A 17,047-nucleotide genomic window follows, 5' to 3' on the forward strand; every position below is an offset into this window, starting at 1 on the left:
AGAAGCCTCGGCAGCGCCCTCCCGGCGTGCTGCTCTCCTCACTCACGATCGATGACCACGACTTCATGAAAACGTCCCTCACCTCCGTATAACCATAAACATTTATACAAGTTTTTATTATAGGGGATATAACAAGGATGACTTCACCAAAATCCCCGGAGCAATTAACCAGGATAGTGCAAGAAATAATGGGTTTAAGCTTGCTAAAGCTAGATTTTAAAAAAGGAGACAAGAAGGAACTGGTTCTCAAATGGAGTGATAAATGAATGGAACAGACTTAGATAATTTTATGGATGAGAATGGAAGGTGGAAATAAGAATGTTTCAAGCAGGGACAGCCACGTGCAGGCCTGACGGTTTCTTGTAGATTCATTTGTTTTCGTATGTTCTTATGTTCTTATGTAACAAATCTTTTAAGTCACCCTAAGCAACTTTTTTCATTGGTCACTCTGCTGTTGCTATGCAAGGACACGGTCTCAAAAACATTATTCACGCCACATATTACATCCCACATAAGTAATTCCAAGCTTGGGTGGTGCTGTCAGTCGGTGATGTAAGGAGGTGGGAATCCATATTTACAGCAATGTGAGATGAGATATCGCCTTGTTTTGTGTTGTTGCGACCAAGGTGTAATCATGTTTGCATCGCCGTGAGTGACAAACCCTCGTTATTAAATGTTATGAGCTGTCACTTCCTTCCTCTCTGTCCTCAACGCTCCCCGCTTCCTCATTCATCACCCGCTTTACTTTATTATATTTGTTATTCACCTTCACCTGACTTCTTTTTTTTTTTTTTTACCTTCTCTTCCATCATTTAAATTTCATTACTTTTTTTTTTCTCCTCGCTCAGAATGCAAGATCTCATTTGCGTATTCATTATGTTTCATGCTCAACTTTATTCTTTATTTTGACCTCGTTTCTTATTAAATGCATCATACACTACTTGGCTCGCACACGCGTATGTTATATTGCGACATTAATTACTTTTCTTTACTTTTTACTTCACATTTACCATCATATTGCTTGAATACAGTGAGATGATCCCAAGCTTGGAGGGAAGCTTGCCTTAAGCTAAAAGAAGCTAGGCAACTTTCATCCGTGTGTGGTGAAAGCGTAAAGATTTTCACGGCTTCTCATCAGTGTACTGTGAGAATAAATGTTACCCACACCAAGTCTCGTGATGGTGTGGTGTGTGAGAGTAATGACACACACACACAGGCACACACCAGCTCTGCTAAGTGTGGTGTCTGAGAATAATGATATGCATAGCCTTTCATCAGTGTGTGGGGTGTGAGAGTAGTGTTATCCATAGCCTCTTTCTCATCAGTGTGACGCGTGAGAATAATAACACTAACGGCAGCTCTTGTTAGTGTGGTTTGAGAAAATAGGGACCCATTAAGTCTCATCAGCGTGGCGTGTGAGAATAATGACACCAACACCAGTTCTCGTCAACATGTGGTGTGACATAGTGACATTGCAAGCCCCTCTCTCATCAGCGTGGCGTGTGAGAATAATGACACCAACACCAGCTCTAGTCAACATGTGGTGTGAGAATAGTGACACTGCAGGCCCCTCTCTCATCACTGTGGCGTGTGGGAGTAGCGGCCTCCACCCATGTCAGCCCGCCCCAGCGTGCTCCATGAGAGTAATGACACTCATAGGATGTTTAAGCTCAGCAAGTTTAGGAGATTCCTTTCCAGTCTACTGAGATCAAACGGTTTCGAATACCAGGTAATTTATATGTATGAGTTTGAGATGGAAAACTAATGCAAGAAATTGGAGGGAGACTGCTGTGCCTTAAGCAGCGACTTACCACGTGCGTGTGTAATCCTAGTAGACCTTGCAGCTTAACCGGGTCCATAAAGCGATCTCGCCCCTCTCTCACGCTCAGCCATACGCATGTAGACGGGCGCGCTGAGGAGGCATCAGGTAGCTCGGTGGCGTTGGGGCGTGTCGTCGGCTCTGGGGTAGTGGTGGTGGTGGGCGGGAGGGAATGAAGCTCTTCCTCGGTAGAATGAAGCGTCTCCAGTCTGGATCTGAGTCGCTGGGGGTGTTGGAGGCTGTACACACTGACCACCTCCACAGTGTGCGCTGCGTCACCCACTATCCTCCCCACAGCCTCCACCAGCCGCCCCAGGCCACCGCCGCCACCCTGATGTGCGCAGGCGCAGAAAGAGAAACAGTATATTACAAGAGGAAGCCTTTTCTTTCTTCATAAAATACTTAATATCATAATCTTTAAATTGTTGTGAAATGATTAACAGAAACACAAGAAAAGTGCAATAATTGAGCTTACCGTGGGTGTCCATCCCTGCGTGAGGTGCTCTGGCGTGGTGGGCGTGAGGGTGACGGCAGCAGCGTGGCCCAGGGCATCAGGGGTCAGGAGTCGCACGGCCACTGTCACGTTCGCAGCCACGCCCGTCTGCCCCCACACACTGTCACTAACCGCAAACTGGAGCTCATACCTGTAGAATAACGAAGGACACGCTAAGAGCAGTAGCAGTTGACGGAGGCTAGAAACAAGAAAGAGAGCTGGTGGGTTACGTGGAGGATGGAAACGAGAGTATCGGTGGATTTGGTGGAGACGATCGAGAGAATCAGGAGGTTTGGTGGATGATGGAAACAAGGGACACAGAGAATCATTGAGGGGGTTGGAGTGGAAATTACTACTGGATACATGGGAAGAGTGATCATCAATGTGGATGCTACCTGCGCCTTAAGGATCACGAACAAGTGGCCGCTATACCATCTATGAATAAGGATGAAACCTTTTACATGCCACACACTCCACCTTGTTGCTCAAGGAGGACAACTCCTGCTCGCTTATCACTGAAAAAAAGACTTGTGAGCGTGGTGCAAACCCGGCCCTGTCAGGTAACAGCCAGGGACGGTACCACTGAGCCAGAGAACTGTGTGTGTGTGTGTGTATGTGTGTGTGTGTGTGAAACTATAAATCGTTCATTTGCAACAACATATACGTCACGAAATTGTTTGTGCGTTTGTCGAATCTTTATATTAAGCAAGTGTTATTTTGAAGGTGATATCGCATGGTGACTGTCCGGGCATGCGGAGGACGTTAGACTAATCATGTGTGCTGCTACTGGCACACGTTCAGTCCTCCATGCCTGGTCTCTACATGTAAGCTACATAGTTGGAAATACTTCACACCAGTTCCTGAGTAACCACCACTCAGCAAATAAAACTGGTGATTAGAGGAGGCAGCTTCGCGTCTGGCCTGGTGTCAATCTGGCTTTGATAATAAAAGAGTGGAGATTTATAGCCTTTAGCCGGCGACCTCGAAATTCAGCATGTATCAGTAATCCACGCAGATAGCGGAGCAGTAAACCCGTGATCAGACAATAGCGAGACATGTCATGCATTAGTTAATTAGAGGTTCTGGGAATGATATTTAATGCACCAGAGTGTGGAAGCTTTAATGTTGTGTAAGAGTTTTATTGAACGCTCCATTAATAAGTGCAAGGCAAGAATACAGTTGGAGGTTCGGTATAAAGCGGCTACATCACTCGGGCCATATGAATGGTTTATATATAAATGCGGAAAATGCAAGGGTGAGTTTCCTTACTTCCGGTTTGGTTCCCACTCGGTATGCAAACGAAATCGCGGCCTTCCTACCTGGCCGTGGCCGTGAAGGGAACGGGCAGGTGTTTTGCGTGTGACGGCGGGCAAGCAGTTTTCATCACAGACCGCCATGTTGCCTAAAAGCACTTTTCTTGGCGCAAAGCTGGAATGGATTTTGCACTTTGACGGACAGCAAGGCAATTTTAAGCCATGACATTGCATATATAAATGTGCTGGTGATGGGAAATGTAATATATTTATCCGACCCTCTGATATGTGTGTTTTTCCAAATAAAGAATTTACTTGGTACAGTGTTCTTGAAAAAAATATCAAAGGAAGCGTTTTATCGTATGTGATTGAGATCATGGATGGGGAAGAAAAAAAAACTATGATCTAGAAAGGGAAGAATATCTCTTTGGTGAAGATGGAACATGAAAAACAACATTAGTTTCTCACTGACTAAATAGTATAAACAAGCTGAAATTTCTTCTCTCTGACACACACACACACACACACACACACACACACACACACACACACACCAAGCAAGCAAGTTATGTCATATATTTTCCTGTACTCCATCACAACTCCGTCCATTGTTATGTTGCTTCTTTGGGAGTTCTTTGTATTGGTATCACTTGGACAGAGAGGGAAGTAGGAGAAGGAGGAGGAGGAGGAGGAGGAAAAGAAGATAAAGAAAAGAAAGCGGGAAAAGAGGAGAAGGAGAAGGAACAGGACAAGAAGAAGGGGAAGCAGGTCAGGATGAAGAAAATTAAAGCAAAGTATAAGAGTTTCCTTCATTCTTGTCACGTCTTGCTCATGACTTGGTGGCGCCTCCCCCTGACTTGCCCTCAGCTCCTCCTTACCCCTGATGGCCTTCCACTCAGACTTTCTCCTTCTCCTCTCACTGCAATATCCCTTCTGTGTCTCACTCTCACATCTTATCACTGCTGGTTAGATTCTGCGAGTATTCTCTTGCTCCCCCTCTGGTTCTCCTCCTCCTCCTCTGCCTTAGCCTTTGCTGCAGTGTCTCTTTCTTTATATTAGATGGTGTGATAGGTCATAAACAGGGGACCAGCATTTTTTTTTGTTCTTTCTTTGTGATCGTTTGCGGTTCTCTACCTTGGCGCATTCTTCGTCTTTGTCTTCTTTCTCTGCATATTCTTCGTCTTCATCGTCATCTTTACTCTCCTATTTTTCTTATTTTAGATTACAAAGTGTAATTCAACAAATGTATCTCATAAGGAACATTAGATGGGCTGATGTTTGTTTTTCCTTTGTGTCCTTTTCTATTCTTGTTTCTAGCGATCACTGTCACCCTCCTCGTCTTCATTCTCTTCATCTCTATTCTCCTACATTTCTTGTCTTTGATAAAAAAAAAAAAAAGTGTAGCTTATCAAAACATCTTCGTAAGGGGAATGGGTAGGCTTGTGTATGTTCTTCCTTTGTGTCCCTTTATGCTCTTGTTTCTCGCGGTCATTGTCATTCTCCTCCTATTCCTCTTCTTCCCCCTTCTCCCCTCTTGGTTCTCGGTACTTCCCCACATCCTGTGTCTCCCACGTCCTTCATTACAGTTCTTTTTCACCTCCACGAGCCAAGTCTGATCTTTACACAAGCCTTTTTTTTTGTGATGCATTATTTCATTACCTCCAGTCCTTCCATCTCTCTCTCTCTCTCTCTCTCTCTCTCTCTCTCTCTCTCTCTCTCTCTCTCTCTCTCTCTCTCTCTCTCTCTCTCCCCTCCCGCTTCCATTCTCTAGTTTCCATCTCCATTCTTTTCGCTATTTTTCCAGTCTTCTTCCTTTATCACTCCCCCGTTTTTCCTCTCCCCGTTAATGGTATTTTCATTTTTCCTTTTCTTTTCTTTTTTATTTTCTTATTTCTTTATTCCCTCTTTCACGTCATTATGTGTTTTTCTTTTTTTCTTTATTTTTGTTACTTATTCTAACTCATCGTGGCAGCTGTAGTGGTCCTCTAATCTCTTTTCTTCCGCCCTCTCCTCCTCCTTCTCATGGCGAACACCATGAAGGACTATTTTTCATCAATCTTCACGACTGAAGATGTTCAAGGCAACTTGCAGACCCCCGCGCCTCAGACATATGGCACCACGCTGCCTGACTTCACCATTACAGACAACGAAATCCTCTCAGTCATGAACTGTATGAACGTAAACAAAACATCCGGGCCAGATAAGATATCATTCAGGCTTCGTAAAGAAGCAAGAAATTACCTCGTGAAACCGCTTACGGTTTTTTTTTTTTTTTTTTCAATGAAACTTTACTAGCGGGCAAAGTCCCTCACGGGTGGAAACGATACTCTTTTTATCCTCGGAAGAACGGTTAGGTGTTGGTCGAGGTCCGTTAGCCACATCACACAATTTCTCTTAGATATACCAGTTCTTTTTACTTTTTATTTAGATTCAAGTATTAAGTATGGATTATTTAGCTCATCAAACCATGCAGTGCTACGAATGGTTCGGGTTTCAAGATAATAGATAGTCTGGGTTTTACATAAATATCACAGCATTTGACAATTTGACATTTGACATTTGCGGCGTTGTCATTTAGGTCGAGCACCACGGGGTGCTTATTGGTAGGGTCAGGTGACTCAGGTCAGAGGGAGGGATGGCTCAGCCTCTCGAGGGACACTTCCACGATGGAAGCAACTCCCAAGTGTTCGCATGTTCTTCGCATTCGGGAGAAAGAACTTATTTGTTTTTAGAAGAGAAGGGCCAATAGAGGTCCCATCATTGTATCCTCCAGAGCAATAGTTCGAACAACCAAAGCCAATTAATCATGTGAATGAGACGACAGTGCGACGAATCTGCTCTGCCCCAAATCGAGATTACGCGAAACAATTACCACGAACAAATAAATTATAGAAAAATTATTCACACAGTATCATACAATACTGAGAGAGAGAGAGAGAGAGAGAGAGAGAGAGAGAGAGAGAGAGAGAGAGAGAGAGAGAGAGAGAGAGAGAGAGAGAGAGAGAGAGAGAGGGAGGAGGTAGGACAGTCCTTTCCACCAAGGTGTTAGACCTATAATTATTGGTCCTGTAGAAACGCGGCAACGCAGCTCACGGAGAATTCTCCTATTCGGCCAACGCCTAAACGTTCTTCTATAATAGGAGTAAAAACACTATAGCAAATGTCACGCCAGTCTTTAAAAAAAAAAAAAATCACTCCTAGCCAATTACAGACGGATCAGTCTAACGTCAGTAGTGTGCAAGCTGATGGAAACAATAATCATAGATAAGATTGTTAAATACTTAGAAGAAAATCAAATCATGGAAGATTCACAACACGGTTTCAGAAACAAACGTTCCTGCTTGACAAACTTACTAGACTTCTTTTATGAAGTATTTAACTCGTATGACGAGACAAAAGCAGTTGATATTATTTACCTTGATTTCCAGAAAGCTTTCGACACTGTTCTCCATAAGAGACTCATCAGTAAAGTTAAAGCTGACGGCATAACCGGAAAAACCCTGAAATGGCTGGGAGACTGGCTCTCTGACAGAAAACAACGTGTTGTAATTAACGGAAAAGAGTCAGTTTGGCATAATGTAAATAGCAGTGTTCCTCAAGGCTCTGTATTAGGACTATTATTTTTTACAGTATACATTAATGATATTGATGAAGGAATCAGTTGCAAGATTACTAAATTCGCAGACAACACCAAAATAACAAGTAAAGTAACGTCAGCGTCACAACGGCAGGAACTACAGTGTGATATCAATCAACTAACAAGCTGGGCAGAAAAATGGCAAATGAGATTCAATATAGAATCGGGAACAACAGTGTTCAAGCGAGATATGTAATGAATAATATGCCACTGTCAAGCGCTGCAAAATGAAAAGATCTTGGTGTTGTCGTGTCAAAAGATCTAAAGCCGAATCAAAGAAACAGTAAAGACGGGTAATAAATTAGTAGGGTTCATTGGAAGAACCTTTGAATTTAAATCAGAAAAGTTATACGTGCCTTACCTAACTCACTGGTGCGCCCTCATCTGGAATACTGTGTGCAATTCTGGTCACCGTATTACAAAAAAGACTTTCAAAAACTAGAAAAGATACTGCGTAGATTGCTTAAGATTGCGTAATAAGCCGTATGAGGAACGACTGGAAGAACTAATCCTATTTAGTTTAACGTAGCGCAGGATAAGAGGAGACCTAATTGAAGTGTTCAAAATTCTTAAAGGATATAGCAACCATGACGCTAATAAATATTTTAACATTGATCATTCTAACCAGACAAGAAATAATGAATTCAAGATTACATTCAAACGTTATAAATCTCTCGAGGCCAAGCATTTTTTTCTTTAATCGAATATTAAATTTATTGAATAAACTTCCTTCAGAAATCGTAAACAGCAATTTTATTGAATCATTCGAAAATAAAATAGGCAAATACTTAAAAGTTAATCACCAACAAGTTCTCTTCTTGTCCGTCCGAATAATAACACATAAAACTATAACCCTTGCATTGACTAAAATAACTCTTATTTTTTTTTTCAGACACTGATTTCACTATTAATTGTGGTCATTTTCAGATAAGCGTATAGAGTTCACAGTAGGGTAAATAGTAGAACTTCCTTTCATCCTTTCGTATGAAAATTCCATGTAATTTTTTTTTTCCATATTGCATGATACTTTTAACAACTATTTCCATGCCTGCTCAAGCTGGATGGAGTGGTGTGAGGGGAGGAGACTTCTGATGTGCTGTCCTGTCTCTCTTCCCTGTAGTTAGAAGTAGGTACCAGACAGCCTTGCAAGGACCAAAAGGCCTGTTGTTGTCTGACTTTCCTTTATATTCCTTCTCCTCCTCCTCCTCTTTCTCCTTCTCCTCCTTCTCCTCCTCATCATCCTATTATTCTTCCCCTCGTTGTTGTTGTTGTTGTTGTTGTTGTTGTTGTTGTTGTTGTTGTTGTTGTTGTTGTTCTTTTTCTTCTCCTTTTCTCCTCCTCCTCCTCCTCCTCCTCCTCCTCCTTCTCTTCTACCTCCTCCTCCTCCTCCTCCTCCTCCTCCTCTTGCCCTCTTTCCTCCTCCTCCTACCAAAACAGTCTAGTATTTACCCAAACTGCCTAGTAAGGACCTCAGGGTCTGTTGCTGTTTGGACTTCCTTTGTATTCCTCCTCTCCTCCTCCTACTCCTCCTCCTGGTATCGGCAGGGTATTTGTAGGCGGCAGTGATCATCGCAGTGTCAGTGAATGGAGACGTTGGCAGTGCAGGAGATAAAGGCGATAGCGGTGATATTATGAAATGGTCGCGGTGAGGACTGTAAGAAAGCGAGCATGAAGATAAGAGAAAATTGCATAACTCTCTCTCTCTCTCTCTCTCTCTCTCTCTCTCTCTCTCTCTCTCTCTCTCTCTCTCTCTCTCTCTTATTATTTTCGTCAGGTGGCAAAATTGGGGATTTTCTTGTTTTCTCTCTCTCTCTCTCTCTTCTTTTTTTTTTCCGAGAACGAATGAGGTTTACTTTGGTGCGCGATTGTTCTCTCTCTCTCTCTCTCTCTCTCTCTCTCTCTCTCTCTCTCTCTCTCTCTCTCTCTCTCTCTCTCTCTCTCTCTCTCTCTCTCTCTCTCTCTCTCTCTCTCTCTCTCTCTCTGAATAGGTTTTTGGCTCCGAAAGCAAATCCACAGTAGATCACTTTCTCTATTGTTCTGTGTTATCTGTTACTCAATTGTTTTCTTCTTCTTCTTCTTCTTCTTCCTCCTCCTCCTCCTTCTGCTTGCTTCTCTCCCTGTCTTCCGCCACCAGTACAGTCTTTTCTCTCTATTTTCTTTTCGCCTTTTTTTTTTTTTTGGTGACTGGTACTATTATAATCTCTTGTCTTCTACCGATGCTCCTGTTCGTCTTGATCATCTTTCTCATCTTTCTTCCTTTTTATCTTCATTTATGTCTTCCTGTTCCTTTTCTCTGGCGCTCTCGCCTCTTCCTGCATTTGTTTTCTCTCTCTTCACCTTATCTCTTTCCTGCATTATTTCTCCTTCTCTTCCTTAGCGCTGTTCGCCTCTTCTCTTCTCCATTTTTCTCGTCCTCGCCTTCTCTCTCTCTCTCTCTCTCTCTCTCTCTCTCTCTCTCTCTCTCTCTCTCTCTCTCTCTCTCTCTCTCTCTCTCTCTCTCTCTCTCTCTCTCTCTTCCTCGCATCACACTTTGGCAATTTAAAGAGAGACATCTTGGCTCTGATACAGCCCATAAATTCTATGCAAGACATTATTCCAGGAGTCACCGGCGAGGGAGGGAAGGAAGGACGGGGGCAGGAAGGGGTCGGATGCCTGGAAGGGGGAATAGTGAAGGAAGGAGGAAGGGAGGGAAGGAAGGAGTGGGTGCCTGCAAGGGAGGGGATAGGAAGGAAGGGAAGGGGGTTTAGAAGGGAGGGAGTTGGTGTCAGGAAGAGGTTTAGGGGAGGGAGGGAAGGAGGGTGGGAGAGAGGGAGTGGGTGTCAGGAACGGGTACAGTGGAGGGAGGAAAAGGAGGCGGCGAGTGTTGGGTGAAAGCGACACCGTTTCTCGATGCTTGCACTAAAAGATTGGGATAGGAAAGGGAGGGAGGGTTTTGCAGGAAGTTGCTTTCTTTTCGCTTAGGTAAATTAAATGTTCACCTCGCGGATTTCCCAAGCATCGTTCTGTGTTTTATTTATTTATTCATTTATTTATTTTTTGTTTATTCTTTGCATTAGCTTAATTGTTTTTATATCTCTTTCAGTTTTTTTTTTTTTTTTTTTGTGTTTGTGTGCGTGAAATGATTTGCTGTGTTGAATGTTTTTTTTTTTTAATATTTATTAATTTGTCAATTTAATTTTTTTTTATGCTTTTTTGTTTCTTTTATTTCTGCGTTTTATCTATTGACATATCCATCTTTCCCAGTCTGCTTCTTTTCAAACATGTAATAACAGAGCAGGAGGTGAAGAATATGAATTAAATGAAGTCTTGCAAATATTCGTAATCGTGGACGAAGTGAAGCCATTCCGAAACTTGACTCTGGAACTGATTGCTTCTGATCTTTCATTTACACGACACGGCGGTACTCCTCCCGTCGCTTTGTCGCCTTGAGTCCTTGTCGAGATAATGAAAGGAGGAACGGAAGAGTCACGGGGGAAGTGTAGCTTGACTTTGCTCATTTTGCAGAAATCGATTGCTGCGGCACAGGTAGCAGTCAGGTGTGTGTGTGTGTGTGTGTGTGTGTGTGTGTATGTGTGAAATAGTTCTTTTCTTCGCAGGAGACAGACTGGGCGAAAAGTGTGAATGATGTGTGAATGAGTGTGTGGTGCTTTGTCTGGGTCGCCCCGTGTGGGATTCCAGGCCTGGTATATAGAGAGATGGATCTTATAATCTTATAAGACTTAGTAACTTGCAGACTCCTAACAGACCTGAGTGCTTAAAAAATGAGAGAGGAATGGTAAACGCTGGTAGATAATTCCAAACTGGGGCGACCACTCTTATTATGTTGTCGTGGGTGTACCGTCTATCCTCTGCAACTCCTTCATCCAAGCCCAGCTGCTGCGTGTCTCTCTCAATTCCATTCCTCCATCTAAATTTCAGTCTTCCTCTCGATTTTTCTCTTCCATTTGGCTTAAGGTTACTGCCAAAAATGTTTCCTTCCATGCATCTTACCTTGCCTTATTTTGTTAGATTTTTTCCGTCCAACTGATGAGCTGAGCTACTTCCAAAAAAGTCACATTGCAGTTGAGGTTGATAATGCTGAGAACTGTGGAGATAATTACTAACTGAGCTTCGATTACCACTAAGTGAGAATTAATGCTTGCACTTCACCACTGCTGTATTGTCGGTCGAATGCACTGCGTAGACATGTCTGGCATTGCCTTATAACTAAATATTCTTGTATTTAGGTTTGTGTGTCGCTAAACTAGGTGATCTGTCATGTTCCTCAATGATTTTAGATAGTGTTCATTAAGTTTCGAATAGTATTTGCAATTAATTTAGCTATGTATGTATGTGTATATACGTATGCACTTATTTCACTGATTGTAACTAATTTGCTCATACGTATAGAGGGTAAATTACACACACACACACACACACACACACACACACACACAGAGAGAGAGAGAGAGAGAGAGAGAGAGAGAGAGAGAGAGAGAGAGAGAGAGAGAGAGAGAGAGAGAGAGAGAGAGAGAGAGAGAGAGAGAGAGAGAGAGAGAGAGAGAGAGAGAGAGAGAGAGAGAGAGAGAGAGAATATTGCACATTATTTAGAGCAACATATGTATGCAGACTGCAGACCACAACACACTATAAGCGTACAAAGTAATAACGTGACGTTAACATGATATATGACAAGGATGCTTCTAAAAGTTCAAAGTGACCTGCAAACGGCAGACGCATATGTGAGACTCATTTAAACCAACAGTCAGCAGTGAGTCTATGCGAGTCTGTGAACAAAAACGTTAAGGCGAATAATGGTTGATCCTGGAAACGCTTGCTTCTCTCATTACGTCAGAGACCTCAGATAAGATTACTCGGGTTTTCATATGTGTGTGTGTGTGTGTGTGTGTGTGTGTGTGTGTGTGTGTGTGTGTGTGTGTGTGTGTGTGTGTGTGTGTGTTTCATTCACGGCTCAAAATCTTTGCTGAACTACCACTAGAACTATAAAAGCTCCCTTGAAAACTTAAATAACTTCGATTAGAACCAGTGGAAAGTAAGAAAAGATAAGACGCGACGCCGAAACGTTTGAGAATGTGGTCTCTGTATCGTAAACTGCATTCAGATGTGGATATTGTCGAGTATGTTATTTGTCCGGGATCGTGTTGCACCGCAGTAAGAATGATGGCTCTGCATGTGGATGTGTGTGTGTGTGAGAGAGAGAGAGAGAGAGAGAGAGAGAGAGAGAGAGAGAGAGAGAGAGAGAGAGAGAGAGAGAGAGAGAGAGAGAGAGAGAGAGACGAGGAGGACCAGAGAAGAGGTGGAAGAACTGCATAAGAGAATACTACGTGATAGAATGAGAGGACTGTGGCCAACTATAACAGTGTCCCTATATATTAGTATGGGAAAAGCTGCTAAATGGTAAGAGGAAGAGGAGGAGGAGAGGAGAAGAAGAAGAAGAAGAAGAAGAAGAAGAAGAAGAAGAAGAAGAAGAAGAAGAAGAAGAAGAAGAAGAATAGCACAGGTATCGTTCGTAAAAGTTAACTGTCACCAACTTCAATTAACTTTCTGATAATATTCTCAAACATTTCAGTGTCTTATCTCAACTACTCTTCATCACAGGCTTTAATGGAATTTATTCATGTCTTCAAGGGAGTGTTCATGGTTTTAATGATACTATAACAAGAATTCTGCATCTTCAATACAAAATAAATATGCATAAGAGTCCGAATGATATTCTCTGAGGCCTTTAAAAACAGACGTAATGAAAGAGGAAAACAATTATGGAAGGATCGAAATTACAGAGATTTCAAGTGTTTTCGTGACGAGAGATGGGTTGAGAAAGATTATGCATCATCAGTGAGGGAAAAGACTCATAAGAACCGGGTAATTATTCCTGTGACCTTTGAAAACAGACCCAATGAGAAAATTATTGAGGTTTATAAGTGTTTTCATGACACTAGGGATAGTTTAACAAAGGTTTTATAACATCACTGGAAAAGAAAAACTCACGAGGATACGATTTCTTATTATTGCGACCTTTGAAAACAGACTTTAAAAGAAAAAAAAATATTGAGGTTATGAGGAATATTTTCGTAATAATAAGGATAGTTTAGCAAGGACTAATGAGAACCAGAGAAGTTATTCCACTGGTCTTTGAAAATAATCCTAGTGAGAGAACAAATCATTTTTAAAATACGAGCCACGGTACACCTGTTCATGAAGTGTTGTTGCCAGTAACGAGACAGTAGCACCAAAAGATCACTCCTACAAAAGTGACCTGCCACACATGACACCAAAGGGAACGTTGGGGGGACTCCTCTCCTCTCTCCCTCACACTGCTGGCTGGGGTCGTGGGTAGTGGCTGCCTATACAGTGTCCGTATTTTTTTGTAACATTTTTATCTAACCGCCGCAGTTGCATTGTGTAACTATTTTTCTGGTCTATGTTTGCGTTCGTTCGTGTTCCTGTGCTCTCCTGGTCCGCGCAGGAAACACTGAAAGGCCGGAATTCAGTGTTTTAATTGAAATTGTATGTCTCTCTCTCTCTCTCTCTCTCTCTCTCTCTCTCTCTCTCTCTCTCTCTCTCTCTCTCTCTCTCTCTCTCTCTCTCTCTCTCTCCATCGGTTAGGGAAGCCAAAAGGGTGAGTAGCGAAAGGAATGAGGACTGTTGGGTGTAGGGAAAGACGCGAACCAACAAACTGACTGGTTGTTTGTAGGACGCCAGGGAGAAAGGAGTGAGGGGAGCGGCGGTGAGGAGGAGAGGCTCGGACACACTGAAAGGCTGGCTGGGACTGGGAGGCAGATAAACAAATATGGGCAACGCAAAACGGGTGCGAGGCGGAGCGGAAAGAAAGTGAGTGGGAAGTGAGATGTGAAGTGTGTGCTCGGCTGGCCGAGTAAGTAATGGCCTCACACACACACTCAGCTGCCGCTGTTTCTCTGCCACTGACCGCCCGTCCCCTCTCCTGTTATTTTCTTCATTACGTATGCTATATATTTTTTGTCGCATGTTATTTCCACGAGAGAAAAGGCAATTTCTCAATTTTTTCAGCCATGCAGTTTGGGCTGTTGGGGCCGAGAGAAATATTACACCGGTGTTCCATTATATGCATTACTCACTTCACTAACCACCATCGTTTTAACGGTGCAATTACATATATCCTGCCCTGTGAGTGTGTGTGCGTGTGTGTGTGTGTGTGTGTGTGTGTGTGTGTGTGTGTGTGTGTGTGTGTGTGTGTGTGTGTGTGTGTTTTGAATGTATTTTGCATTCTTAGCTTGAAAGTGTCAAGCCTAAATTTATAATAACCAACATATTTTAACATTCACATTATGATATTCGCAGTTTGTAATTTTTTCCTTACCCAGGCTGGCTGAGCGCGCATCACTTACAGCCCACGCCGTGTCAACCTTCATTGTCAACAACAGTGATGAATGTAATCAAGTGTGATAAGTGTTCATTTCACACAGACGCGAAGGCTTGAGAGCACTGACACGAGCAGCGTCAGCCTTGCATGTTAAGTTTGAGTGCTGGATGGAACTTCGTGATATACTGTTTGCTGACTACACACACACACACACACACACACACACACACACACACACACACACACACACACACACACACACACACACACAGATACAGTGAGGCACAAACATGCAGTAGAAACTATACTGATTTGCATGAAGAAATAAGAATCTAGTGCTGAGAGGATGAAGTGAGATGATCTGCGAGAGGCGCAGGTCCGTTTATGGCACCGCAGGAATGACCTAATGAAACTTCCGATTATTGTTATAATTAATATATTCATAACCAATTACCTTTTTGATTACTAATTTCGCTCTCAAAATACACCGCAAAAATGCATTCACTCAGGCTACATGATGGGGATATGGACACCAAATTAGCTCTGTTAGTCATGGCTTTTTAAAGAGAGAGAGAGAGAGAGAGAGAGAGAGAGAGAGAGAGAGAGAGAGAGAGAGAGAGAGAGAGAGAGAGAGAGAGAGAGAGATGATGATGATGATGATGTTGACTAAAAGAACACACACAATTCCCTATAGTAACGCTCTTAATTTTCGCATATTGTTCCGTCTCTGACCCGTGACCTTCATTGAAGTTTCACTCGGGTACCGTGGCTCGCCAAAGCACGCCACTACAAACACACTACCTATCAAAGCCAGCACACAATGACCATTCAGCGTGAACCAGTCAATCAACCTGTCGACCCCCACGAGTCTGCGTACTGTAGATGTAAATAGAATAACAATATCAGAGTGTAAACAAAAAGCAAAACCTGGTCATAGAATATTGCCGAAAGTTTGTCATTGTTTCTCATCACTGGACTTTAAAATTAACAAGAAAAGCAGCTAGTTCCCGTCCTGTTGATTCTGTAGCAAATCACCTTGGAGAAAGAGAGGATGACCGAAAAAGAGATAGATTGAAGGAGGATGTAAACCAGAGAGGGATAGTTGAAGTATAAGCATACAATAGAAACGAATAGAGAAGGCATGGAATGGACTCAGGTTGTTATAGTGCTGAGTCAATAGGGAGCTTTAAAAGATTAGACAAGTTTATGGATGGAGATGATAGGTGGAAATAGTAACGTAGGTATGTTTCATACAAAGACTGCCACGTGAAGGCCCGATGGCTTCTCGCAGCTTCCTTATTTTCTTAGGATTTTATGTTCTAAGGCTCATCACAAATAGTGACTCCTTATAGAAACAGGACAAGGTGTGAAGACGATGACGACGACGACGACGACGACGAAGAAGAAGAAGAAGAAGAAGAAAAAAAAAAAGAAGAAGAAGAAGAAAAAATATTTGTAACTTCTCATTCCATCACGTGACGGTGCTGGCCCGCCGTCAACGACCATCACCGGAAAATAGAAGGAAAAGACCTTGTCGAGGAGATGAGGACTCTGTGCGACATACCTCCTCTTAGTTTCACGGTAACGTGTCCTCCTGATTGAATCTGCCTCTGGTGGTGCAGGTTTAACTCCAGTGAGCGTGGTCGGGTTCCAATTTTTCTGAAATGTGGCTGTTTCCGTGTCAAGCGACCCTGCCCTTGTGTTGATGTGGCCAGCAGGTGACCTATGGAGCCCTCTATCTCTCTTAATATGATGGCTATGGGTTTTATTTTTATTTATTTATTTATTTTTTTTCTGCGTGAGCTTGAGGGAATGATGTGGGTAGCGGGTCGCTTATAGATCTCATCTCCCCACCTTTCTCTCTGCATGGTCATGGTTTTATTTTGTTTTCTTTTCTTTTCCGTGTGTTTGAGGGAATGCAGCACTAACCTCCTGTGTTGATGTGGGTAGCGGGTAGTATATATATCTCTCCACCTCTCCCAGTATGAAGGCCATGGGTTTTGTTTTATTTTTGTTTATTTTACCCGTGTTTGTAAGCGTGTTTGTGTGAATGCACGTGTGTGTTTGAAGGAACTGAACACCAACCTTCTGTATTGATGTGGGTATGCATCCCTCCATCACTCCCAGTATGATGGCCATAAGTTTTCTTTTGTTTTATCTTTTTTGCTCGTGTCTATGTACGTGTGTGTGTGTGTATGAAGGAACTGAGCGGTAACCTTCTGTGTTGATGTGGGTTAGTGGGTAGCCTATGTATCCCTCCACCGCTCTCAGTACGGCCATAGGTTTTATTTAATTTTATCTATTTTGCCCGTGTGTGAAGGAATCGAACACTAACCTTCAGTGTTGATGTAGATGTGTAACTATGCATCCCTCCACTCTCCTCAGTATGTGTGTGTGTGTGTGTGTGTGTGTGTGTGTGTGTGTGTGTGTGTGTGTGTGTGTGTGTGTGTGTGTGTGTGTGTGTGTGTGTGTGTGAAGAAATCAAGCACTAACCTTCCCTCCC

The 17,047-nt window shown here is 42.8% G+C and overlaps 1 protein-coding gene across 2 annotated transcripts in view; it reads right to left on the reverse strand.

Moving 5' to 3' along the window:
• Positions 1-17,047, reverse strand: part of LOC135111007 (putative neural-cadherin 2) — a 240,977-nt gene that overhangs the window by 10,288 nt on the left and 213,642 nt on the right. For both annotated transcript variants that reach the window (XM_064023860.1, XM_064023869.1), the window contains 3 exons: positions 17,038-17,047; positions 2,295-2,463; positions 1,812-2,150 (listed from right to left, as the gene is read on the reverse strand). The exon at positions 17,038-17,047 is cut by the window's right edge and continues 154 nt beyond it. In XM_064023860.1, the coding sequence (XP_063879930.1) occupies positions 1,812-2,150; positions 2,295-2,463; positions 17,038-17,047 (518 nt within the window). The remainder of the gene's footprint in view (positions 1-1,811; positions 2,151-2,294; positions 2,464-17,037) is intronic.

This window comes from Scylla paramamosain, chromosome 2, assembly GCF_035594125.1.
Source record: "Scylla paramamosain isolate STU-SP2022 chromosome 2, ASM3559412v1, whole genome shotgun sequence".
NCBI classification, from domain to species: Eukaryota; Metazoa; Arthropoda; class Malacostraca; order Decapoda; family Portunidae; genus Scylla; species Scylla paramamosain.